The following is a 27,300-nucleotide window of genomic DNA, read 5'->3' on the forward strand; positions in this document are numbered from 1 at the left end:
AAGCAATTTACACCCGTCATACCTTGATGGGTGATTTTCTAGTTATTAAATGAGTAGTCAGTTTTGACATCAGAACTGAGTGATGTACTACTCAAAAAACCTTAAATATTTTACTGCAGAATTTTTTATTAATGATTTACCTTATCTATCTTGAAAATTATATTCAGCCTAAATATTAAATTATATTAAAATCACAAATGTTATTTAACCTTGATCTAAGAACATTTTTACGCACTCACTTACATTTAACTCTTAAATTTAAACTAAACTTTTAAAATTAAACTTGCATTTAACTCGTTCAGCATTTTTAATGCTGAACGTTTCTGGTATTTAATCTATAGTTTTTGGCCTATAGATTTGTTAAAAATACGTTAAAGATGAGCAAAAATTAGTGTTCTTGACAAAATGTTATTCAACTGTTTTTATGATAAATTTAATGACTTTTTCTACATTCATTTGCATTATCTATATACATAGAACTAGTTACACTATATTCTGCTTAGCTTGTAAGAATAGTAAAAACAGTAGTCAGCCAGTAAAATACTGAATTTAAAAAGAGTTGTCCTTTCTGCTACAGCAACTATTTAAAACCACCGATCAGCCTCTTTTTGGGCACTTGCAAACTCAGTACACGTAGTAAACACTTTGAACACTATGCCAGATAACAAGCATTTTGTTACTGTTGATACTAAATTAGAAACTCTTAAGCTTACTGGGGAGTTTCAACCTTTTGAAATTACGGATGGGAGTCATTTTGAGTGGGAAATACAGAATAGGGTGATATTCAACTCATGTCCTACAGGGATCTAAAGCGAACTTGAAAATCCTTTTGTGTGGGAACATCACAGAAAGACATGACTTTCGGCTTTTGTCCGTAATTTTCAAAATGACTCACATGACCTCCCAGTGATCCGTATCTTCAAGGGATCCATGCCAATCAAGAAAAAAAATATGACAGCCTGACAGCTAAGCTAGGGTTCATGATACTGAATCTCATTGAAACAGATCATCGCCAAAGTTTTGACTGTGTGCTTACGTAATACTTATTTATATAAAAACCATATAAGTTAACTAATTAAAAATTAATTATAAGATATATATTTTTTTAATTGTGTAGGGGAGATTTTTGTATAGAAAAAAAATCAGTGAACGATTTATATCGTTCATTACGATAGCTGTTTAAAAACTTGGATTTTATTTGTTCATGAGGGTAATTGCTTTGTTTAACCAATATATATATATATATATATATATATATATATATATATGTGTGTGTTTTGTTTTGTTTTCATCCTGGTAAAAATTCTTAAAAGCTAAGCTTGAATAACAAAAATGATTATAAAACATAATTGTCACTGTACATAAAAATATTTTTAATATCCGTAAAGGAGATATAAAAGTCATTTTTTGCCAAGTGATACTTTTTCTTTCTTTCTTTCTTCTTCTTTTATTATTATTATTATTTTTTTTTTTTTTTTTTGATATTATGCTTATATTAACTATTTTGTACGGGTGTTTTAAATTGAGATGTTTATTTAGATATGTAATGTTGTAAATATTTTTTAGATGAAATCGAATGAAAATGAAATAAACTACCTGGGAGAAGTGTCTGGAAGAGGTGGGGACATGAACTTATCCATTGAACGGAAGTTGAATGAAAAGCGAGATTTTAATGCCCAAGTCAACTTTAGCAGACGTAATAAGGCTCTTGATCTTAGTGTACTTAATTCAGGTAAATATTTTTTAAATTAACTAAACACAATGATGATGTAAACGTAGTTTATTATTAGGGGTGTTCAATTTAAAAGGTACTACACATCACAACAACGTAACCGATGGCATATTTGCATTATGCCGCTATGAAAAAACGTAGCAAGACATCTAGGAGGCGATTGGAGCATCCAGCTTGGATTGGAGCATGCGTAGTCTTTCACATGCGCAGAAGAGATCAGAGACTCTTACAAAGAGCGCCGTCCAATTGACTATCTCTTTAGCACAGGAGAATACTTAACTCCGATGCGTATTGTGAGACACTCCAAACTATTGTTCGCTTTAAGCGAGTTTGCTCGTTAAAAGCGAGTTACGCTCTCATAGACTTAACATTGTGCCAACCAAATATTTCTGATTTCCTCGCTAAATCCGGGTTTTCGTTTAAGCAGGGCTCGTTATAAGCAAGGTCGACAGTAATTGCGTTTACCTAACTGTTATATCTCTTTGTTTTTTCAAGAATCAGTATTTTTATTTAGAACTAAAAAGAAGCAATTTCACTTGTATTGTTTGTAAATCCGGGTTTTCGTTTAAGCAGGGCTCGTTATAAGCAAGGTCGACAGTAATTGCGTTTACCTAACTGTTATATCCTCTTTGTTTTTTTCAATAATCGGTATTTTTATTTAGAACTAAAAGAAGCAATTTCACTTGTAATGTATGTAAATCCGGGTTTTCGTTTAAGCAGGGCTCGTTATAAGCAAGGTCGACAGTAATTACATTTGCCTAACTGTTATATCCGCTATGTTTTTTTAAATAATAGGTATTTTTATTTAGAACTAAAAGAAGCAATTTCACTTGTAATTTAAGTAAAATTAAATCAACTTAAAATTATGTGTACATTCTAAGTATAGCATAACACAATATCTCTTGACATGCTCATAATTGCGCCGGTCTCTGGAATGAACAGATAGAGCAAGAAAAAAACTAAGAAACTTTGCAACTGCGATATGAAAAACTGAAATTTTTGACATGGGTTGTCGTTGTTATGAAGAACAGAATGTTCAAGGCAAAACTGTGAAATATCCATATAAAGCAGACCCGTCTTTTCCAACTGCTCCTAGGGTGGTGCAAAGGTTGCGTACTCAATGCAAATTACACCAAAAAGCAGCAAAAAAAAAAAAAAAAAGCCCAGTTGCATGTAAATATATTAACTTCTCAGAGCCTGGGGAGACAACTGCCTCTCCCCCCTCCCCTAAATAATGGGCCCGATATAAAAGTTTGTCCAGGATAATGTTTCATCAATGTACAACATGGTCTCAGATCAATTTTTCCTATTATTTTCACATTTCAGAAAATATTTAAGTTTACATTTTACGTCATGTAAAACAATTTCTGTGATACGACTTCTCTACATAAAAGAAAAATTCTAATATACATTTATAAACCATTTAAACTGAAAGGTGTGTGTTTCTTTAAATATTTTATGTTGAAATTTCGGAATTATATTCGTTGTTACCAGAATATATAATAAGTTTAATTTTAAAGTTTCAATTTTTAACTCACTTAATGTTTACTAATTAATTAATTTACTTATTTTAGAAAACACTGGAGTACAGGCGTCAGCAGCATTCCCAAAAGATTCCGTGAGCCTGAAAATATCTCACAGTAAACGGGGAAATATAGTGACAGACGTGAACATGTACTTGGGCTTGGAGGAATCAAAAGTTTTGAAATCACAGATAAATTGGAGGCCTAGAATGTGGAGAGAACTAAGGGTAAGTTGTTTAATAATTAGTTTCCGTTTTTCGACGTAAACAATCGTGCTTCCCTTGAATAGCGCATAAAAATTTCGTTTTGTCATTTCATAGAATTCTTGGGTTTAGTATACTTGATTTCTGAGCTACTATGGTAAAGTGAACAGGCGGAGAAAATTAGAAATAAGATACATGCAGAGGAAAAAAATAAATAAAGACTGCTTTTGACTACTTTTCTTCTTTTTTTATTTTTCTTCTCTACTACTTATTTTCATTTATTTTTTTTAATTTATTTATTCTATTTATTGTACTTTAGATTTCTTTTTCAGGGTTGCTTATTTGAGAATAAAGTAAGACACAAACCTCAGGTTCCAACATTTCCCTATCCAAAGCGCGTCCAAATACCCCACACTTAAAGTATCTTGAAATTTCATTTCAGCAGATATTGCGCTTTATTTTCTCATAACAGTAATGTGCTCTAAACTTATAAATATAGCTAAGCACACCATGAATTACTAAATATTGCACTTGTTTTCAAAATCAGCCATAAAGACAAAATTAAGGAATAGAATTAAATAAAATCATATTTTTAGAAGCATTATTTATGTAAGAAGCTTTAATAAAATCGTTGAAAAAGAGTGAGTGAGAGACAGAGAGAGAAACAGAGAGAGAAAGAGAAAAGAAAGTCCACGTAATTAACTTACGTGCAATAACCAATTTATTAATGATTTGAGCTGAAAGTTACTCTTGTTGTAAGGCAGAAATAACGATTGAAGTTGTTTGTGAATACCGGTTCCGATTTATCCAATTTAGTGAAGGTAACGGGAAAATAAATTAATAGTACACTATTGAAAGAGTTTTCTTATCAGTTATAAACTACAGTTATAATAATGTTGATAACAGATTAGCTACCAGTTTTAGATCGTTGGTTTTGCCGAAGTGTTTAGCATATATGCCTGCTAGCTTTCAGTTGTTTTTAAATTTAAGGTGAAAATTACTTGAAGTACTAGGAAACACGTAAAACCAATGCTGCATTTAATGTTTCAGTTAATCATTCAAAATTATTTTCTTGATTTTTCAAAATTTATTTCCTTTTGAACTGCATTTTAACAGATCGCCACAGGAGAAACATTAAGAGCCATCTTGAAAACTGGAAGAGATAGCCATCAAGAACTCTCGAATGCTATTTCCGAAGAATGGAACACGAAATCCTCACTAATTTCTCGCGATATGGCCCAAGAGTTGTCCCCATTCTTCAATGAACTCAGAAGTGGTGTGTCAGAAATTGGAGCTGACTATCAGAGAACCAAGAATGCTTTCTGGGACATGTACAGAAACAACGAATTCTACATGAAAGATATTGTCAGAGGATATAAATCAACAATGGAAATGTTAAGGTGAGTTTCATAATATTCTCTACTCCAGTCATTTAATTTTAAATAAGGTAACAGTTGTTAGGTTAGATCATTGCTGTTTAACAAAAAAATATAATGTACGAGTTTAATAATACAAGTCTGAGTATATGCTTATACCAATAACTGGAAACGGTAAATTTTATGTTATTCAAAATGTTCATTAAGAAAAGTTTTTACTATTTTTTTTTTTATTATTATCATTATTATCAATATTATTACTGTTGCTTGTGTTGCTGTTGAGGCTGATACACACATATAAATATTTAAATTTATTTATCTTTAAATACATAAATCATACCTTTTCAAATAAAGCATATTTTAATAAAGCGGGGAAGTTTGACCAGCAAATGAACCCTTAAGTCATTTTCAGAACCCTTAAGTTCAGACAAAGTCATTTTCAGATATCCATGATCAGTCGTAAAAAATCGCCATTTGCTATATATGGCAGTTAACACAGATTTATTGATATGAGTGTTATTATAATAAGCTGAGAGAACATTTAAGGTTCTTCCTCCGGTTTTTTGAGGGTTCAGATGATTAGAGTTTTATACGATGTGGTGCAATTACCAGTAAATGACTCGTCTAATCAATGGACTAGCAATATTTTCTTGTCGTTTCTCTTCTGCAATTGTACAGACGAAAGCCACTGCTGCCAATTCCTCCGAGAAAAAAACTTTTGAAACCTAAGTTTAAAAAAAAAAAAAAAAGAACTGCTTACTCACTGGAGTGAATATTCACTCATTGATCTGACTAACTTATATTTTCGTATTTTGCAAAAGGATTGAATGCCAGGCTGCGGAATCGGAGCTGAAAAGTCGGAATCCCGAATGCTTTTGGGGTAAAGAAGTCGGAATCGGTCATTTTTCCCCAAATTTCGCAACTCTGCCTGTGCTTCCTGAGTCAGAGTCGGGCTGATTTTGGGGTAAATGAGTCGGAGTTGAAGAGTCGTAAACGGACTGCTTTTGCGGTAAAGAAGTCAGAGTCGAGCTGATTTTGGGGCAAAGGAGTCGGAGTTGAAGAGTCGTAAACGGACTGCTTTTGCGGTAAAGAAGTCAGAGTCGGGCTGATTTTGGGGTAAAGGAGTCGGAGTTGAAGAGTCGTAAACGGACTGCTTTTGCGGTAAAGAAGTCAGAGTCGGAGTCGGTCATTTTCCCCCAAAGTCCGCAACTCTGCCAGTGTTTTCAGAGTGAGTTGTAGTTGGACTGATTTTGGTGGAAAAGAGTCGGAATAGAAAGCTCTAACATTCCCAGTGTCGGTGTCGGTCATTTAAACTCCGATTCCTCAGCCCTAATTGAATAAGGTATCATAGTTTATGCATATGATTAGCGATAATGGCAAAGATTTTATTAAGCAAATAGCATTCACATTGCTTACTTTTTCTAAAGGTTCCTAACAATTTTTTGCTCTTTTCCTTCAAAACTTAAACCTGTAAATAACATAATTTAATTGAAATGTAATTTTCAGGGAGACCATGGATCACCTCGCTCTTGGTTACGAAGTGCTTTGGAACATCATCGTGGAACAAGTTGAGGATCTCTACTACAGAATGTACTATTCATGTCTCGACATGATCGACTACGCTAAGGATCTGAGGATAAGGCTTTCCAAAAAGGCCTCTGAATTTTTGAGAACTACCCAAGAAAAGTTAAGAGAAGCTGCTTTGTACTGTTGCGACAAAATTGGTGATGGCATGAAGTACATCTCAAGCAAAGTTCAAACTGTTTCAGAAAAAATAATCTTAAGACTGGACAAACTGGTACGAGCATATGCCCCCTGCTTGATAGATGGATATTTCTATATTAAACACTTTGCTGATGATGTTCGTTATTGGTTCAACAGTGAGTACTTTTTATTTCGCACCAAATTTGTATCAAAATTTAAGGATCTACCTTTCATTAAAAATAACATAAACTATTTTTTTAAACAAAAATTATCACGTTGCTTTAAAAATGCATGTATAAGTTAGCAGCTATTCTTCGTGTATGCCTTTAAAAATATTATTTTTGGTAGTCTCAACTCTTTGATAGCAAATACCTTCCAATTTTAGCGTTCTAAAAATGACTTTCAATGACCTTGAACGTTGTATCACAGTCATACAAGCAGTGTCATTATTGTAATATTCAAACCAAATCGACTGTATCTGCATTAACTCCACAATATTTCAAATTAAGCTCATTTGAAGTCACTCTGCAATATAACTAGTGTTGTACTCTTTAGGGAGTGATTTTTAAACTATAAGTAATGTTTTCCCCATTAGGTGCGTTATAAATGGTGTATCACTCTTAGAAATGACAATGAAGTCGGACAAAAATTTTTCACACTTGATTTATAGACTGCCGGATGTAAATTGGTCATGACATTGAGTCTCGCTCATTAAATTCAATGATGAAAGGAAGCTTTAATTAAATAAATTTGCAATCAAATTAATTATTGTAAAATCATGCGCACGTGGTTTGTGTAGATATCATTGTGTAGATAGTTTGTGCAGATATCATGTTACAATTACTGAAGTAAGACAATCTGCATGTTTCAATAACGTATTGTTCTATAGCGCAAGTAACTACCGCTCTTGGAGTTGTTAACTTGTTGAATGCTAAATTTTCCTGATTAACTTTTCATTTACCTCAATATTTTAGCTCAAGCATACACGAAAATATTTTACAATAAATGCAAATAAATAATTAAAGAAAGCTTGTTTGTTGTCGCCCTCAGGCTGTTAATCAGTTCAAACAAAAACCTTTGAAGCATTAAGACCATTAGAACCATTCTCTACAGTCTTTTGCATAGAGCCATGTTCCAAACTTTTCTGAAAAAACAAGATACAGTGGACTCTTGATAACTCGAAGCCTTATAACTCAAATATTCCTTTCTCTCGAAGTTTTCATTCGATCTCAAAATAATTTAGTGGTTTCAATACAAAGCTGTTTCGATGTCTCGAATGTGCTAATTTTAAGTCAATGTTTTATCGGGAGTTTTGCTTCCGTTTTATGCATAAAAATGCAGCCAAAATTAGAAGAAAAAAAGCATTTTTTTCCTTCAACACATTGCTTTGATTATCAGCATGTGTGAGGAGATAATTTATTTACAATAGTGCTCATTAAAGCAGACATTGTTTCAAGATTACGTGAGAAGTAGCCGATTGGGCTGCTTTTTGCCGTGGTGGGCTGGCGATCTAAAATTTTATTACTAGCTAATCTTTGAGAAACTAAAATTTTAAAAAGTAGCTTTTATTTTCTGGATGACTCAAATAATCTGCTTTCGGTACACAAGGAACAAAAGACGTAAAGTAATAGGAACAGAGAACAAGGGAAAAGAAACTGGGTCTACGAAATAAAAACTTAATAACATTTTAAGATGCAATAATAAAAAGCAGTCAAAAATAACTTCCTTTTTCGAAGTAGTTTGATAAAATTTATTCTCTTTGTGAAGATATTTTTACGTAGTTGTATAATTTTTTTTTATCGAAACTATAGGTGTTATAGCCCTTCTATTATACACTATTTCTGAAAAAGATAATAAAATATAAAGAAATATAAGACTAGAAAATAAAATTTATTATTGAGAAGGCTGAGAAAGGAACTTCCGATAGCTCGAACTGCCGATTCTTCTAAAGTTTTAGCCGGTCCCTTGGTACGTTGAGTTATTGAGAGTTGACGTATTATTTTCGTGATCGTAAAAGGATTCAGTATTAGTCTTTACGAAGAGTAAATACTTTCTTAAAAAAAACACATTTTTTATTTAAAAAGGCTTGACGGCTTTGCTATTAAAATGTAAATTTTCTGAGATTATGAAATTTGCAGTTTTCTAATCTTTTAAAAATATGCAAAACGTATGCTTTTTTTTTTCAGATATGTACAATAAAGCATCAGATGGTGTCTTCAATAACCGCTACTATGTCGCACTTTCAAACTACGTGTCCACTGTTATGGATACAATCCAAGCTTTTGGAGATTATGGATACGCCGCATGGGCTCAAGCCACCATGAACAACATCTATGATGTCCAATTACTGGATGCCATTGTCAATCATCCCAACATTGAGTACATGTCTGGTGCTGCAAAATCGGCTCTTGTGAAAGTAAGTTTTTCAAGACGTAGCAATTTAACAACATAAATCTTTAGATTTACACGACAGCTCTAAGTTCTAAGAGTTTCCAAAAAACTGTTTCGGTAAAAAAAAGAAATACCTTTGAATTACATTTATCTTTGATATTTAGGTTTCTTAATAAAACTAGAATTAAATCATTTTTTTTTAAAATAAATAGATTTGAATTTCATTTCATTTTAATGAGTACGTGGAAAATATTTATTACAAAAAACATAATAGATTTCTAGTGATTTAAAAAGTAGTTTCTTAAACTTTAAAGGCTTTTACTAATAAATTATTATCTTGATCTTTTTGCAGAGTCTTGAAATATATCACAAATTAGGTTTAGATGTTGCCTACAACGCAGCCTCCCAAAGCATTTCTAATTACGTCAAAACCAAGGCCCTCAGCACAGCTCAAGATTTATTCTCTGAATTTTATGACTTGAGAGGTGGTGTTAAGTACGAATTCCAACCTCAGAGAGGTCTTGTCTCCCTTGAATTAATGCTGCCCAGTCGTCGCAACAGTTTAATCGAAGTTTTCGACTTTAAGAGCTATCCAGAATTCCAGAAAGCAATGACTATGCAGAACACCCTGATGGCTGAATACTATGAAGATTTCTGCATTTGGGACTTCTATTACAAGATCGTAAATTACCTCACTCCAAGCTATTGGCTGCCATCTTTTAATGGTATGAGACAAACATTTTTCTGTAAGCTTATTCACAGTAGCCTACTTACAAATAGCGACAGCTTTGAAAATTTTACTAAGTATTTTCAAATGAAATTGTAGGTACTTTATCTTTTAAAGTTTATAAAACGGTACTGAACTATTATAAAAAGAATTTCCCCCTTAACAATTTTATCAACCCATTAGCACGCAACTTCTGATGATTTTATTTCACATCCGTCGACAAACAAGTCGCTTTGCATTGTTTCTATCATGCAAATCTTGTTAGCGGCATGTGTATTTTACACCAAAGCGTGACTTAAATGTCGCTTCATTGTTTAGGTTATAAGTGATTTTTTTACTATCAGGACGTTATGCTGTTCATGTTGCTGAGAATTTTTCAGTGTACCTTTTCTCGATTTCAAAAGTACAAAAGGTGACGTAGTATCATTTATTAACGTAGGAACAATATTTTTCAAATTATCACCTTTAGTTATTTAGTTTTATTGATAATTCATATATTTTGACGGGCAAGAAAAATTTTCTGTTCTGTTAAGTTTAGCTGGATTGCAGCGTTATGTTGAGACAGACGACTGCAGAATAAAGTGGTTCTAAAATACATGTAAAAAAAAAGGTTCTCCTAAATAACGGGACACTCCTCATTATTTTTAGACTTGTGGATAGGAATATACTGGAGGAATTTTAGCTTCCTATTTCAACTGAAACCAGGGCTTCAACCCCCTCCCCCAAACTTCAGGTGTATGGGAAGGGGGTGAAAAAAACATTGAACTGAAAAAGCAGTGCTACATATTGTACTATACACTAGTAAAATGCATATATATATATATATTGTACTAAAATAATTATTTACAAAAAACAACTGGGGAAATTAAATGTTTCTAAATTTGAAGAATTTTCTATACTACGGCAAATGTTAAATTAAGGGGCCATTGAGCACCCTCTTAATATTTGAGTAAGTAGCTAAAACTTTAACAGCATAATACTATTAGTAAGTCTAAAGAAAGGGAGGTGTTCTGGACTTATGCTCGAATAATAAAATTTTGAACCACCCTACTGCACAACTAACCTCTAACCAAAAACTTCAGCTTTTAGTAGTAATTGTCTAACGTGTAATTTTTTGTACACTTTTAATGTAGCTCACGCTGTCCTGTCTGGAAATCAGCATTACATCACTTTCGACAAACTGCCATTCGCCTACGCTGGACGTTGCAGCTACCTGTTGGCCCGTGACTTTGTGGACGGAAACTTCTCAGCCATCGTCAATTATGGCGATGACCACATTCGAAAATCCCTCACCATCCTGACAGAAGGCAAAAAAGTGGACATCGCTAGCAACTACAAGATCACAGTGGATGACAAAAAAATGGAATCGCCTTTGCAAATGGGAAACACAGTTGTTATTAGAGAAGGTACCAACATGAGGATCGAGAATGAGAAAAAAGGTACTACATTTGAATTGTCTGGCATGAGTGATAATCTGTATTTGTTTTGAGTGAAATTTGGAATTCACATTGGATTTAAAAATCTGCTGTAGCGCTTTAATATATTTTGACAGAAGTATGTCATGATTCTTTTTAATACCGCTATATTTAACAAAAGTTGCGAAAGAATACTAAATACTTCTCGCAGTACGTTGCTACGAGTGTTTCATGTGTTCTAAGAGTAAGCGCAAAATAATTTTCGCATCTAATCCATATCATTTTATGGTATCTAATTGATCGAATTATCTGTACATGAAATTTTTCGTATTTCCGATAGTTACTTTGATATAGAAAATGAAAGTAATTTGAAAGGCAATAGAAAACGTTAGTTCTTCGCTAATACTTGGAATGTAGCAAACAAAATCTTTGAACTTTCTGGAAACAAAAAAAAAAAAAATCTGTTAATATTTATAATTTCTTAACGTTTTGTGTTCAATTTTAAACAGTCAAACATTGAACGTACGGCTAACGAATCTTCTATTCACAAATTCACAAATATATTCAAAAATATATGTTTGATTAAAAAGCAGAATGTCCTGAAAAGTCCCCCCCCCCCCCCAACGAAAAACAGGCCAACAACAACGTTTGACGCTTTCAACGCTATTTTATAAATGTAGAGTACGAACTGCTTTTACAGTCAGTTTGATATTCCATTTCACATATTCCCGACAAAAAGAAACGTATACTGATCAGACATCTAGAATGAAGGTTATGGATTTGAAACAAAATCGTCTGTGATTTGTAACAAAATCGGCTGCAATGTCAATCGAACTTAAATAATAACTTTTCGTTCTTTTAAGTAGTGACAATGTGTGGTCTTCCGAAGCTTTAGCACATATCTATCATCAGGAACGATTTAAATTTTTAATTCCGAGTCAAATTACATTTATATCTCTTAAATATTTAAGTATAAATGTATAAATACAGCATAAAAAAGTAGTTGTGCGACATACATTTGCATGCTTAAAAATTATACAATCATAAAAAGCAAATTCATTTTATCTATTTCAATGAAATTGTATTTATAATAATTAGTATTCACCATTTTTAAGATGCAAAGTGAGCTAACTCTCATCTTTTTCTACCTAGGTTTCTCCCTGGTCTGCAATTTCGTCCATAACTACTGCAGTTTATCTTTGTCTGGCTTCTACTTCGGCAAAACTGGTGGGCTCTTTGGCACTTACAATTACGAACCGCAGTTGGACATGATGACACCTAATCGACTTCTTGCAGCTGACTTGGAAACTTTTGCTAGCAGCTGGGAAGTGGGAAAAACTGTGTGCAGGAGCTCAGAAAATCTGGCAACTCTTCCAAGCTACGATGCCCGAGTTCAGGAAAAATGCCGAAACTTGTTCCAAAAATCTTCTTCTGGATTCAGAGCCTGTTTCAAACAGGTACGAAATTTGTTTGTTTTTAATCTTCGTTTTTTACAATACAATATCTTTAAGCCTTTTCAAAACCAAATAATGAAATGTAAGAAAAAAAATACTTTGACTATTTCAAGATTCAAAGGATATAATATGTCGTTGAAAACCCAAAGTCGTGTGCAACTTTTTGCTTTCCAAGTTACTTTCTTTCTTTTTTTTTTAATTTTTTGTAAAATTTATTCTGTTTTTAATTAATTTTTTTCCACGCTGCCTGCTCAGTTAACATATTAATTCAAGCTTTATTATACTAGTTTGCAAACTAAAATGTTTCAAACGCAAGAACATATGAAACGGAATTTTAATAACATCTTGACATACGTAAGTTTTTAAGTATAGAATCAATGATAATGCTCAAATGTTAGAGTCAAACCTTCCTTGTGGCTTAATATGGGTAGAATTTAATCTAGCTAAATGTGCTTGTAATTTGATCTTAATGTGCAATATAAAGTTACATTACTTTATAAAATGTATTCCGTTCATTAACATCTCAAATAAGAAATTATTAAAAGCTGGTTAAAATTTATAGTTTAATGATAAAGCTATTATAAACCTTATATTATTGAGTGATTAAAATCCGAGATAGATTATAGTATACATAGCATACATATAGATACGTAGACATAGTACTTCTTGTCAATAATACCATCATAAAGAAACCGTTACAAACGCTACTTGTTAAAAGTTATTGAAGTAGTTTGTAGTGTACTACATTGTTTACTTTTTAACTTAACTTTCTAATTTATGTAAGGTTTTCCGAAATTGCTGTTAACCAATCGATATTTGACTTTATCCTTCAAATTTTACTGCACATTGAATTTCGAAATGTTTTGCCTTTTAAATAACGACAATCAAGACTCGAACAGCAGTGAAATTGAAAATCGTTGCTATCACGAATATAAATGTATTCGTGTCAATTTTCTTTTTTCTGAACCGATTTTTTTTTTTTTTAACTCTAGGTTAACCCTGAAGCATTCTTAAAGATGTGCGTCAACGACTTGTCCGCTGTCCATCAGAACCAATACGATGAAGCCATTTGCCAATCCGCTGCTGCCTATTTCTACGAATGCAAGATGGAAGGAGTCCCACTCAAGATGCCATCGAACTGCGGTAAGATTGAGACTTGTGTGCAATGTAGTTGTAGAACGTTTTTATATTTCTGGTGTTGCTTGCCAAAAGCTGATATGTCAAATTTGATATCGCAAAACATGATGTACAGAGCTACCAACTTTTAGTGAAGAATTGTATGGAAGTTTTTATTATGTATCATGTTTGGTAGTTCATATTTTTCCGCTTAACTATTTCTTTACACATATTAAAGTCTAGCATAGAAAACTACCATTCTGAACCCATGTCATAATCGGTAAAGTAGAAAATGGTCAAATTGGACACATCAACTTTTGGCAAATAACCAGATTTATTCATGCTTTATTAATCTACAAAATGCTACTACATGCAGCAGTGCGCAAGGGGTATTTAAGATTTAAAATTACTTTCATACCTTCAATAATCTATACCAGCTTTTCTGGAGCCGCTATAGAAGTCTGCTTATCTTATTAGTAACATGAACACCAGTGGCATACAATATGCAAATATATATCTATGACCTCAGACCGTATTTAAATAAGATTCGTCTTTACTTTGACATTTTGTAACTTTTTTACGCCATACATTAACGTTGTCTGCAGAAAGCTTATACGTAAGATAAAATAACAAAGTCTGAGAGCTAATGCCAGATTCAAAAATCTCTAATAAAAATTTATTTTTCAGTCCGCTGTGAGAAGCAAGACGGAACTTCAATGAAAGAAGGTGATGCTCTAAGATTCCCCAAAGAACTTAAACCCGGTGTAGCTGATGTTGTTTTCCTCGTTGAGGAAAAGGACTGCAATCGCGACCGAGTAAAGTATCTCAGCAAATTAGCTCAAGGCATTGAAGACAACTTCAGACAAAAGAATTACCACGACGTTCGCTACAGCGTAGTTGCATTCGGCGGAAGCAAGATCCACTCCGCGCCTCATGTTCACACCATGGATGGTCAAGAATCGGGATCATTTAGATCTCTTGACTCTGCAATTTACAGTCTGGAGTTCGGAGATGGACCAAATAATGTACTGGAAGCTCTGAGGTTTGCTGCTGCATTGAACCTCCGCCCAGGAGCAACCAATACTTTCGTCTTGATGAAATGTTCGACTTGCAAGTCTGAGGAACTCAAGGTAATGGTTACGTTCAATTTTATTAGTAACTACCGAATGCCCGACTGACAACAGGGGGGCCCAGATGGAAGATCACAGAAGGTCACTGTGACTTCCTAAAAATTAATTATTCGGTAAATTTTGCCTAACGGTTCGGCACAATTATCATCATTTGACAGAATTTGGAGTTCCATTCGGCAAAATTATCATCATTTGGCGAAATTATGAGTTCTACTCAGCAATATCATCATTCGGCAAAATTTCAGATTCCGTTCGGCAAAATGAGATTTTCTGCCTTCCCAAAAATTCAAGTTCGGGGTGCCCCTGATTGACAATGCTTTTGTGCTTGCAAAAATTTTGTGATGAAACCTTATATTTATCAAATAGTACTTTTTGAGAGCAGAAAGAATGTGACAATAAACCCCTAAGGAATGTAACTTATTTTATCGAGGCTCACTTCCTTGATAACACCCTGACCCGCCGCCAAGTTATAGAAATGTAACTGCGAGTCACAATGGTTACATTCACAAAGGGACAGAAGTGGGACATCTCAATGGAGTCACACTGTGGCATCTTCTGTGACTTGTTTCATGTGACTTCACTGCTACGTCACTGCAACGATTAACTTGTGACCAGTCACGATGAGATACCATGAAGATGTCACTTCAGCGTCACTTTACGATGTCTCACGGATTGACGTTCGTAAGTTCTTAATGCAACCTGTTGATGACTTTACAGAGACATCACACTACAGAGACCTATATGTGACCTCACGTAATTTCACATAAGGGTCCCATTGAAGTTTTTTGAACTATTAGAGTATCCATTGAAATTATTCTGTAGTTGGGACTGTCCAGCATTGACAATGGGTAGTCTTACGTACATTGAATGAAATTGAAACAGGAATATAAGATGCTTATAAATCGTAATTAATGGCCGGGTGTTACAATTTGGGCATAATAACGTTCAACTTAGTACAGAAAAGTAAAAAAAAAAAAATATCAACGTCAAACCGAAGCAGGATTAAATTTATGCGATTTAACGTTGTTATATACTATTTTTTTTTTATTTAAATTCTCAACTTACTTACAAGCAAAATAGATGGTTGATCGCAGAAAATAATTGAAAAGCATTCTTCCATTTTTTCTGCTAGAAATTTTACATCTGCTGTAAAATATCTTAGATGAATTATTTCACTTTGTAAATTGTTCCAAATTGAGTTCACTCACACTTTAATTTAAAATTCCCGTGATTAGACCAAAGTATAAAGTATTGTTCGCTTGTTTTTTTTTTTTTTTTTTTGAAAAAGTCAAATCTATCATGAAAATCTTATTTCAATCAAAATTTTCTGTACTCAGATCACAATTGTCTTTTTACAGGCTGAATACAGTGAGACACTGCGCACTCTTTCGGATGCCGAAATAACGCTGCACGTTCTCATGGAACAGAAATTCGAAATGAAGGAAGTTCCGAACAAAAACTCAAAGGCCAGAAGAGTAATTGGTGAGCATTTATATATTTTAAGCTTCATTCATATCTTTTTCTTTCTTTCTGTATAATGGGGCTGCGTTAGGCTATTTAACCTTTTGCAGACCTAGTGTGATCCCCTTACACGGCATCCAGGCTTTCATGTGCCACCATTAAAGTACGGATATCAATGGCACAGATAATTTTGACGCACAATTTCAAACCAGATGGAGGCACCTGGGCTTCCTTCGATGCGAAGGCATTCAAAAAACAAATAAAATTTTACATGCCGTATAATCATACGGACGCTGACGATTTTCTGCATCTCGGAAATCCACCAATTGGCCACCCCGAGTCAGAACCCGGGAACAAGGCGCAAAGCCTTACGACCCACACCACGCAGACGTCTCATTCATATTTTAAACTTTCCAAAACTAAAGCATCCTGCATTTCAATCCATCAATGTAAATCTCTGAAACCCTTTTCTTCATTGTGTTAAGATATCTATTTTTTTTTTTTTTTTTTTTTTTTTTTTTTTTTAAGTGAGAGTTAGAATTCAATATCTTGAGAAAACTACAGTTTAAAGTTAGAAATTTTACGGTAGTGCTTTAAAACTAACAAAAACAAAAAAAGGGTTGAATTTGAAACCTCTCGCACAAACCAATTAAATCAAGTACAACCTCATTTACAATAAAGTAACTTTTTTTTTTTTTTTTTTTTGATGAATTCATAAAGTAATCCCAATAGTATTGTCTAAGAATAATATTGCCATTGAAGTTTGCATGTCTTTGTTGATGCATGATTTATGATTTAAAATAGTAAATACAAATATGATACCTAATAATTTAAATATTTGTCGAAGAATCATTATGATGATTCAGAATAGAATAAAATTTTTGTCTTTGTGCAAAATTCATCAAAAGTGTAACTTTGATTGCATTCTTTGATTGCGTATTTGATTTCGTCATTAAGTGATAAAATTTCACACAGCGATGCCCGTATGGTATGAAAATTCAAGATATTCAAGTTTGAAATTTAAAATTTCACTTTGAACTTCAGAGTGTAGGCATTGTTCAACTGATAAAAACTCCTCCACTAAATGTAAAGTTGACTTTCGATAAGACTAAAAGGTGAATTGATCCTGACTTAATTAATTTTCAACTCGAATTTAAAAAAAAAAACTGAAACATTTTTTGTATAATTCGAGAACTGTTTCGGCTTATGTCTGTCAGAACACAATATTAATTGAAGATTATCAACTAAAATAACAGAAAAAAAACATGCTACAATACATTATTATTATCGATACCGACATGTAACTTTATAAATGTGACAGTGAGAAACAAAAGGATGTAGGTTTTTTAAAGTTTTGAGACAAACGCTATTGAAGTTCAGAGGTAGGCTTTCATTAAATATTTTTCTAAATTCTGCAGTATAGCAGCATCTTCCAGGACACTAATTTTAACTCTTTCCCCGAAACAGAGAAGCAGTTCTCCTATTATTTATACAGGTTATCTCGAAATTTTTAATTTTGGCACGTAAATCAATTTGCTTTTCACTGAATCAAATGAAAAAATAACTAACTGGAAAAAAGTCACTGATGCAACTGGTAATTCATGGTATTTTTGTTTACTTTCAGGAGTGGACAAAAGGTTCGCCTATACATTGAAAGATGTGAAGAATTCCGATCTGTCCGGAGATGGAGATCTTCTAGCGCAACTGCGAATACCTAAGGATGTATGCATCCCTCTGGCCCTCGAAGTCAAAGGTTCGAACTTCGATTCACAGTTCCTCACGGAAGTGAAGAAGAACACCAACAAGAAGTTCATGGACGTCTTGGCACGAGTCATCGTCAAGTCTTCAACGGAAGAAGAAAGAGCGAAGTGGGGAATGTGCTGCGAGTGCATAGCCACAGATGATGGCGTGGGCAAGAGCACGTGCCAACGATGCGTCTCAGCCGAAGTAGCCAGCATGATTTCTGTAAGTGTTTCGTGATAAATAGCATTTGTTCAATTTTCCGAAAACCAAGTAACCGGTTGTCCAATTAATCGAACCAATCAGGGGCCATGCGTATTTTTCCAACGGTTAACTACTTCTAAAGATGCGTTTCAGCCGAAGTTACCAGTATCACTGTAAGTATTTCTGTAAGTTAAAGTGATAAACAACATTTAGCAGATTATCCGGAAGTCGAAAAACCGGATGTCTAATTAAGCGAATCGATCAGGGACCATGCGTATTTTCCCTTGCCCTCTCTCTTTTTTTTTTCTAATATGAACAGCACAAATAAAAAAATAACTAACTGGAAAAAAAGTCACTGATGCAACTGGATGCACATTTATTTTTATCATGCCTTTTTGAATGCATCGCTTGCAATAATTTACTTTTGTTTAAAAAAAATATTCTTTGAAAGGTTAAAAAATTGATTCCCAAACACGCCATTCGTAATGATCAATATTATATTTGCCTATCTTAAGCTTGGAAAAAGTATGCAGGTAGGTTACTGAAAAAATAAATTAAAAAAAACTTCCACAACCAATCCTAAAGTTATTACAGTTATACTTATTTTGGCTCTTTTGTTATGCGTTTTTTTTTTTGGGGGGGGGAGGGGCAGTTAATTTTGTGGCTCTTTCTGTCCCCTTGATTTGTTGTTCCATTTATTTCTTCATTGATGCATTTTAATGCTTCATAAACGATACTTTCAATATTCTTTGTAACAAGATTTCACAGAAAAAAAGCGGTTTTCTTATGTAATTCCCTTCCTACGCAGAAACATATTGGAAAATGCACTAAACTTTACTATAAATATGCTCATAAACTGCAACCTTTTAAACATAGCATGTTTTTAAAACACATTTACTTTAAAACCTATTTTTAGTAACGCAATTTTATCAAACAAACTTAATTTTGGAAATATAACTTAACGACGAGAAGAAAGTTTATAGTCTTATAATTAAGTATGAAAATCTTATGTAGATACATTATAGTTATTTATTTATTTACGCTCATAGAATCTTTTTTTTTTTCTATTTCAGGCTGATATATTTAGCATCAACAACATAGAAAGTTCCTCCTTAGAAACCAGAGAAAAATCAAAGTCAAGAGTTCGTAAACACAAAGAAAGAACAAGTGGACTTTAGTTCTTGTTGTATTTAACAAATTCAATAGCATTATTTTGTTGAAAAATATGTCGGTGTTTGGACATTCATTAACGATCAATTAAACTCATCTAAGGTTCATAAATGTGTTCTTGTTTTGTATTGCATTTTAATTTTTCTTTCGAAAATTTTATTATAATTAAATCATTTAAAGTTTTATTTCTCATCTTGTATTTATTTTGAATTTTTATTGACGAATTATTGTGAATAAACGGGTGTGTCGTAATGTAAAATTGAAATTTATTTTTATCATGCCTTTTTGAGTCATCATTTTATCTGCACACAATCTTCATAAAAGTCCAACTCTACAAAACATCTTTGAAGAGACTCTCTGCCTTCCTGTTTCAAATACCTCTATGTTTTACATGCCAATGTGCCATTTCATAGAGTATTTGGCAGCTCTTCCAAGAACAGCTAGGAATTATCTTCAAAATGCATCAGGCATTTGACGGTGCAATCATTTTAAGTATTGTAAATCTTTCTTAATTTCTTTTTTATTTTCATCATGTGGTTAACTTTAATGTACAAAGCCGTTGACTAATAAAAGCTGTGTAGCAAAAATACTGACTCATATCTTTGCACAGATTTTTATTCCACTATTACACATTCTTCCATGAAACCCATAGAGTAAAAAAATATACATAGATAGCCTCCGTCTATGGTAAAAAGGAGATGAAATTGAAGCCAGAATTATGGGATGCAACGGTGCAATGATGAGCGGTGTTATGATAACAGGATCGCTTCGCGAGAATGTCTTTCACCAATCTCACGAAGAGTCCGAATAAAATAGCTGGCGGATTGGCTTGCATTTTAATTGATGTTTCAATGTAATTTCAAAAACGTGCTTCGTAAACTCGCCACAATATCCAAGTTAAAATTAACTACCAATTGAAATTCAGTAATGGAATGCTTTGAATCAAAATGTATCTTAAGATGTTTAGCAAGAAGCTAAGGATTCTGGGATATAGCGGTACAACTTCCGGCTCCAATTTCGTAGTATAGCGAGGCTTCTCTTTGTAATTTCTTTACTCTATGATAAAACCTTTAACCCATTTATACAGAAGTTAGGTGTCATACAACAGTAATATTAATAGAAATTGCAATGATAATTTTGAGTGAAAGCTTCTCTGAAGCAAGCATCAAGTTTCTTTAGTGACATTGCTCTATAGTGGGGGTAAACCTTATTAAAATTAAATAAACATAAAATGTCTATCAACTCGTTCTTAGAAAGATATCTAAATCAATGTAGTTAAGGAAGCATGCATCTTACTTTATCATATATGTTCTTCATCTGTCTTTGTTTATCTATAATCCAAATTGATATGTTGGAGGGATCTTCTGCTAAATGAGATAGGTATCCATAGATGAATATTCACGGACACACTAAAGCACAACTCCTTCTAAACTAAGAAACATTACATGTTTACACTATAAGCAGTAAGAGAGAAGTGAGTTGAGTTCTAACAAGGAATTGAAGTTCCTGGTTTGCTATTTGGCGACAGCGCCGTCTGGTGGAAGAAGTGGGCAACATACACCCTTTCTAACAAATCTAACCTGGAAGCAAGGAAATACAGGGATTAGGATCTGCGTAGCCTTCAAACAATGCTACCAGGTTATAGGTTTCCCTCAACTACAGTCAGAGCAGCCAACTGCTACGAAAAAATAGTAGTTTCTACGAAATACAGCCTTGAACTACGACGCTACGAAAACACGTCCGAAAATTACGACTTTCTTCTTTTTCATAACTCTAAAAAATATCCATCAATATAGATATTGTCCAAATTAGTAATCATCTAGTTAATAATGCTTTTGCGCTAACTAATGTTTCAAATTTTTGCTTAAAAATAAACAAAAAGAATTTATCATACAGTGAAACCTGTGTAAGTTGACCACTTGCGGTGCACTACTGGTCAACTTAAACAGGTGGTCAACAACTTATACAGGTTGAATTATATGATATAGATCTGATTCTGTGCCTGAAAATAGCGGTCAACTTAGACAAGTGGTCAACTTTACAGGTTTTACTGTACTAAATGATAAAATAATTAAAAATTTAATATTTTTTCAAAATTAACTGGAATTTGTCCAAATGTAAATTTACCGTGAAATCCCGAAAATAACCATTCTTATAATTACCCTCCCTCTCCCTCCTTTTTTTAACAGAAAGTAAGATCATTCTGTAATCCAGTATATCCTCGTAATTTTTCCCAATCTTCTTTATTTGCCACTCCCTCCAAAAAAAAAAAAAAAAACGCACGCACACACACACCAAACATTTTCAGCTCTGCTTGTCAGAACATTTTTAGAATTTTAGTTCCTCCCTCCCATGTGCTGGTTTTCCCTTCTAAGAAAACAAAAAAAAAGCAAAAAATATCACACATTATTTTATTTTTTTTTTTTTTAATCATGCAAAAAAACAATTAGCCAGTTCCAGAGATTCATTCCTTCCACTTTGTCTTCACCCATTTTGATGCTAGGGCACCTTTTCTTTTTGTTCATATGCGTTACAAAAGCAACTTATTTGGAACTATATTTAGAACGAAAAAATTCGGAATTTACACTAAAAATGAACAAACTCTAACTTGACGCCATGTAAAAAGCACGTTTTTTAAAAAATGTCGCAAAACTTAGAAATAACTTAATACTAAAAACAACTTTCCAAAAATTTCGATGATTCCCTCCCCCCTCCACCTAAATTTATCAGTTCGGTTTTGAAAATAGAAGGGGGGGGGGGTACTTTCTAGATTTTACTCACGTATTTACTTTTTGTCACATTTGTTATGAAACGCTTCGTTCCCCCCCTCCACCCCCACCCCGCGCAAAACTCTGCTACGAATTAAGATTTTCAAAAATTTGGCAGCTCTGACCATAGTAGTATTTTTATTGTTATCATCTATACCAATAACAGATGATCAGGGCTAAGTAAGGAGATACAGGATTGCATCACAAACAACTTTGTATGCTTTGAAATGCAAATTAGTTTGGGAAGACGTAATATTTAAATAGTTGTAATTAAATTAACACACAAATGAATTTCAGAGAGAAACAAATATAAATTTTTAGTGCCAATCGCTTCAAGTTTAAGGCGTGTTTTCTAGTTTTTTTTTTAGTACGGAGCATTTTTAGGAAAAAAAAAGGTGAAGTTTCGTGATGATAACTTTTTACTATTTTTGAAATACATTTACACTAAAAAGAATGAAATAAAAAATTTTGAAAAAAAAAAAGAAAAAGAACAGAAAAAAATAGACTTCAAAAGTGCTCGAAAAAGGGAAAAATAATTTTATTCTTTAAACACCATCGGTAATACTTTTAAACATAATTTTTGAAGTTGGCGCAAAAACGATAGCTAAAATCATTCACAGTCATATAACTCAACTAAAACTATAAGTTTAACAAGGTCCAGTTTCTTCACACACTTACCACATACATTAGGCATTGATAACAGCATATCTGAGTAACGATATAAATGTTTCGTTTCCAACTTTGGATGATTTTCTGAAAAAATATGAACGAAGTATGGTTACACTGGATTTTACTTTTTGTTTTTGCGCCAACTTCAAAAATTATGTTTAAAAGTATTATCGATGGTGCTTAAAGAGTAAAATTATTTTTCACGTCTTAGAAGACTTCTTTTGAAGTCGTTCTATTTTTTTTTTTTTTTTTTCAAAATTTTTTTAATATTCTTTAAAGTTTTCAGCGAGGATTTTTGATTCAAGGACTTAGAGTGAGAATAGGTCACTTTCCCTCAGATTCCACAACTCTACCAATGTTTGCGGAGTCGGACTTGTTTTCGGATAAAGGAGTCAGAGTCGAAGACCTTAAAGCTCCAAGAGTCGGAGTCAGTCATTTTCTTTCCGTGTCTAAATTTTTGGCAAAACTAAGTCGGACAGTCGGAGTTCGATTACTTTCGGGTATAGGAGTCGGAATCAACGGCTCTAAAATTCTAGGAGTCAGTGTCAGGAGTTTTTCTTTAAGAGCAATTTCCTACAAAATTTGTTCGAAGCAAATCCGCCTTTCAGTTCGGGATCTACATTGATTTTTAGTTTCCCCCTAGGCGCTAATGTTAAGAGATTTGAATTGTTCAAAATCGAATGGAAAATTGTTCAAATCAAAAAGATAGATTGTATACATGTTCTTCAAAACCAGAAACAGATGAATGAGGAACAGGTTACAAATTTATTATATGAAAATGAGTTAACATTTTAGTTTTTAAGAAAGGTTTAGAGGAGTTAAAAGTTACGACCTGTAGTATAGTGCTAATACACGCGTCGCAACAAAGGCGCAGCGATTGATGAAAGTTGCAAAATGGCTTGAAAGTGCGACAGTGAGAGTTTCGTTTTGGCGACGTATGTATTACAGCTGCAGCGACAGCGAGAGTTTCTTCTTTGCGACGTATGTATTACAGCTGCAGACCGCAATGTTCAACAACCGCTTTAAACCTTTCTTAGAAACTTAAACGTTGGGTAAAATTGTTTTTGTGAAATAAGTTTGTGACATATTTTGCATACATTATCTTATGACCTTATGTGCATTTAGCTTTTCAGCATTGCATTTGCGACCCTATGTCCATAAGAGATTCTGATTTCTTATCGTACCCTCTAACACCTGAACCCCCCTAAGAGCAAGGGCACCCTCCCCCATAAATATCGCGAAGACCCTCAAAGCAAGAGCCTCTCCCTAAAAAGTGAGAAATACTCTTCAAAACACCCCCCCCCCCCTAAAAACTTCAATTCCACAGTCTGCACCATGACCCCCTTCCCCCCCCCCCCAGGTGAGTATCCCTTTGTTTCTGTGAGCTGTATGACCTTAACAATAGTTACCTCTTTTATTAGGTGTGGTACAGAGGGTTTTTTTTTTTTTTTTTTGGCTTTTTCAAATCGAGCAGCCATTCAGAACAAGTTACAGAGGACAGTGCTAAGTGTATAAATGCAATTATATAATGAAACTATTGGCAGATATTTGAGTAGTCGAACTTCGTTTGTCTGAAACTCTGATTTACACGAAATCTCTTCTACCTGAAGTCGGTTTCATTATTATTATTATTACTTCTTGAAGTTGATAAAGAATATCACTTTAATGCAGGCCCGTCATTTCAAAGCTTTCCCGAGGGGGGGGGGGAACGGTGGCAAAGGGTTCCATATTCAAATGGGCACCATATGCATTTCCCTCTTTCACTAAACTCCATAAAAAAATAAACATAATTAAGGTCATAACTCAACTTATCAGAGCCATATTATAAATTTAGCCCACTTCTGTTTTTTTTCCCTCACACGCCCACCAGAAAATGTTTGGAACATTGTAAATACTTCTAGCTTTTGATATGCTAATATAAATTCCAAACCGATTGTATTGGAAAGTTCTGTTTCGTTAAGTATTTTTAAACTATGAATGCATGTTCAAAATTAATTGCATAACTTATAACACGCCAAAGATTACTACGGTGCTACCAAATGCGTCGACATGTCTTTTCGTGGAATGTACTATTGAAAATTGGAGTCATCTTGTAACCCTAGTGGAGTGATATTAATCAGTTTTAACACGTACAGAAAAATTTCAGTGTAAAAATAAATCTAATTTGATTTAATGATTCAAATACTTGTAGTGTATTTTTTCTACCTTTCTTCATTTTTAAATAAGATTATACAGAAAACTGCTCGCAATATTTAATTATCCCTTAAACAAACACAAGACTTTCACGGAGGTATACATGCCATAGCCTTATTTCCAGATGGTTTTAACAACAGCTGGAGCTGTCAAAACTCCTCCTTTAATTCCGAGTCCATTGTTCCACGTCAGAGGGGCAGGCACAGCCACTCCCTTGGCAAGAAGACCATTATTGTACACAAGAGGAGCTCCGGCGATTATGCCACTGGTGCCGATGATTCTTTTGTCGGTGGTGATGGCACCGGGAGTAGCCACGACGGAGCTAGTGGAGATTGCAGAAGGAATGGCTGAAAGCAGAGGAGCACCTTTCAATGGGAGGCCAGGAGCAACAATTCCAGGAGCAACCAGTCCGGGAGCAATAATCCCAGGAGCAACAATTCCTGGAGCAACTAATCTGGAATTGATGAATCCTGGGGCCAGAAGTCCAGATCCAAGGAGATTAGTGCCATGAGCTATTGCCATAGCAGAAAAGAGCAACACCAGCTATCAATGATAAAACAAATAGTTAAGGTAAACATCTTGAATTCACTCTTTAGTTCGAAGCAAATAAAAGCATTTTTATTCATCACACCTTTTGACGGCAATCCAAGCTTTTTAAAAATGATAAATGAAAAAAATGTAAAGACAGATATTTTAGAGTAAAGAAATAAATAATGTTTCTAAAGAGAGCATTAGCGAAAATAAAATGATTTAGTTGTTTTTGCACGTTGCTCAAAATGCCTTTTTTTTTTTTTTGCTTCGATATAAATAAATAGGTGAAGGTGGGGCACAGTGAAACGTAGAGTACAATGAGACAAAACAGTTTTTGGGCTTTTTAGTTATAATTGGTAACTGACGTTGAGTACCCATGAATCTGCAGCAACTGACCGGGTGGGTTCTGGGATATGAAGTTGTTGCTTGTGTTTGTAATCAAATGTTCGTTATTTTTCTGATTTCAGGTAAGCAGTGTTTGACAATCACCCGTCAAGGTATGACAGGTGGAAATTGCTTCAATATTTGAACGAAGCAATTTCCTGTTTGGTGACATTTTGATAGTTGAAATTTCAACCCTAACTCCAGTGGATGAACCCTAAACTCCTGTATATAACGTTCATTGTTGACCACTTCGTTTCTTCATTCCCCTAAAATGACAGTCTTACCAGTAAAACAGTTTAGTTACCGGATCCAGTTCAGCCTTGTCAAAATAAAGCATTTCCCTACGTGTCAAACATTACCAAAAATATTTTCAAAATACCATGCTATGGCGCGAGGTTTCATTGTTAGTGATGTCAAAGCGTTACTCGATCAGTGAATTCGCTATTATATATATGAGGATGAGTTTAGATTACATTTGGAGAATTCAGCGGATCACATGCGACATACAGGCCACAGATTGGATGTTTCTGGTGCAGATCTTCTTAAGCTTCAAAATTGATTGTGCATTGTGCGATTATCTACACATTAACCTCATGCGAAAAAAAATGGAATGTTCACAAATAAATGGAAGTCTCATTTCCTGCAAAACTAGGCGAAGGATCTAAAGTTGAAACATTGAAATTATGTTTTACCCCAACTGACCCAGCATAAAAAAAAAAGCTCAACTGTGATGCCAAATTGAAACTAAATATTATACTTAGTAAGCCTAAAACATGGAGTCAGCATATGATAGTTCTGTCTTTCAAAATATGAACATAATCCTCATATATATAATAGCCGATTCACTGATCGAGTAACGCTCTTGACGTCATCAACAATGAAAGTCGCGCCGTTGCATGATAATTTGATAATATCTTTTGGCAATATGCAGGGAAAGGCTTTATTTATACGAGGCTGAACTGGATCCGGTAACTTAACTGTTTTACAGGTAATACCTTCATTTTAGGAGAATGAAGAAGTGAAAAAGTAGTCAGCATGGAATGCTATAAACTGGAATTTAGGGTTAATCCATTGCAGTTAAGGTTAAAATTTCAACTATCAAAATATTAACAAACAGGTAATTGCTTCGTTCAAACGTAGAAGCAATTTTCACAAGTCATGTCTTGACGGGCAATTTTCTAGTAACAATAATAATAATTTTTTAATGTTTTGTTATAGTTTAAAAAATATAATTCCGATTAGCATAAATGAGACTAAAAACTGGTTATCCAAGCCAAATATCAAAGGTATACGACAATAACTACTTAATAATCTTGTGAGCCAATTAAAAATCCTATTGAAATACTGAACTGCGAAAAATCCAGCATACAATAGATCTTTCATTTTACTTTAAACTTATCTCTCTTCTC

General features: G+C 33.7%; 2 protein-coding genes across 2 annotated transcripts in view; one reads left to right on the forward strand and one right to left on the reverse strand.

The window, feature by feature from the left end:
• The window catches only part of LOC129219918 (apolipophorins-like), a 65,406-nt gene extending 45,473 nt beyond the window's left edge, over positions 1–19,933 (forward strand). Inside the window, exons 22-34 of the mRNA XM_054854233.1 lie at positions 1,567–1,732; positions 3,307–3,482; positions 4,575–4,858; positions 6,341–6,714; positions 8,725–8,954; positions 9,282–9,654; positions 10,790–11,095; positions 12,224–12,528; positions 13,518–13,668; positions 14,329–14,771; positions 16,130–16,253; positions 17,857–18,197; positions 19,250–19,933. Coding sequence (XP_054710208.1) covers positions 1,567–1,732; positions 3,307–3,482; positions 4,575–4,858; positions 6,341–6,714; positions 8,725–8,954; positions 9,282–9,654; positions 10,790–11,095; positions 12,224–12,528; positions 13,518–13,668; positions 14,329–14,771; positions 16,130–16,253; positions 17,857–18,197; positions 19,250–19,354 — 3,378 coding nt within the window. The 3' untranslated portion in view covers positions 19,355–19,933. The remainder of the gene's footprint in view (positions 1–1,566; positions 1,733–3,306; positions 3,483–4,574; positions 4,859–6,340; positions 6,715–8,724; positions 8,955–9,281; positions 9,655–10,789; positions 11,096–12,223; positions 12,529–13,517; positions 13,669–14,328; positions 14,772–16,129; positions 16,254–17,856; positions 18,198–19,249) is intronic.
• Positions 19,934–25,090: 5,157 nt separating this feature from the next.
• Positions 25,091–27,300, reverse strand: part of LOC129220969 (glutamine-rich protein 2-like) — a 32,779-nt gene continuing 30,569 nt past the window's right edge. The window contains exons 3-4 of the mRNA XM_054855404.1: positions 25,477–25,519; positions 25,091–25,383 (exon numbers count right to left, since the gene is read on the reverse strand). Coding sequence (XP_054711379.1) covers positions 25,091–25,383; positions 25,477–25,519 — 336 coding nt within the window. The remainder of the gene's footprint in view (positions 25,384–25,476; positions 25,520–27,300) is intronic.

Source organism: Uloborus diversus, chromosome 4 (assembly GCF_026930045.1).
Source record: "Uloborus diversus isolate 005 chromosome 4, Udiv.v.3.1, whole genome shotgun sequence".
Lineage (NCBI taxonomy): Eukaryota > Metazoa > Arthropoda > Arachnida > Araneae > Uloboridae > Uloborus > Uloborus diversus.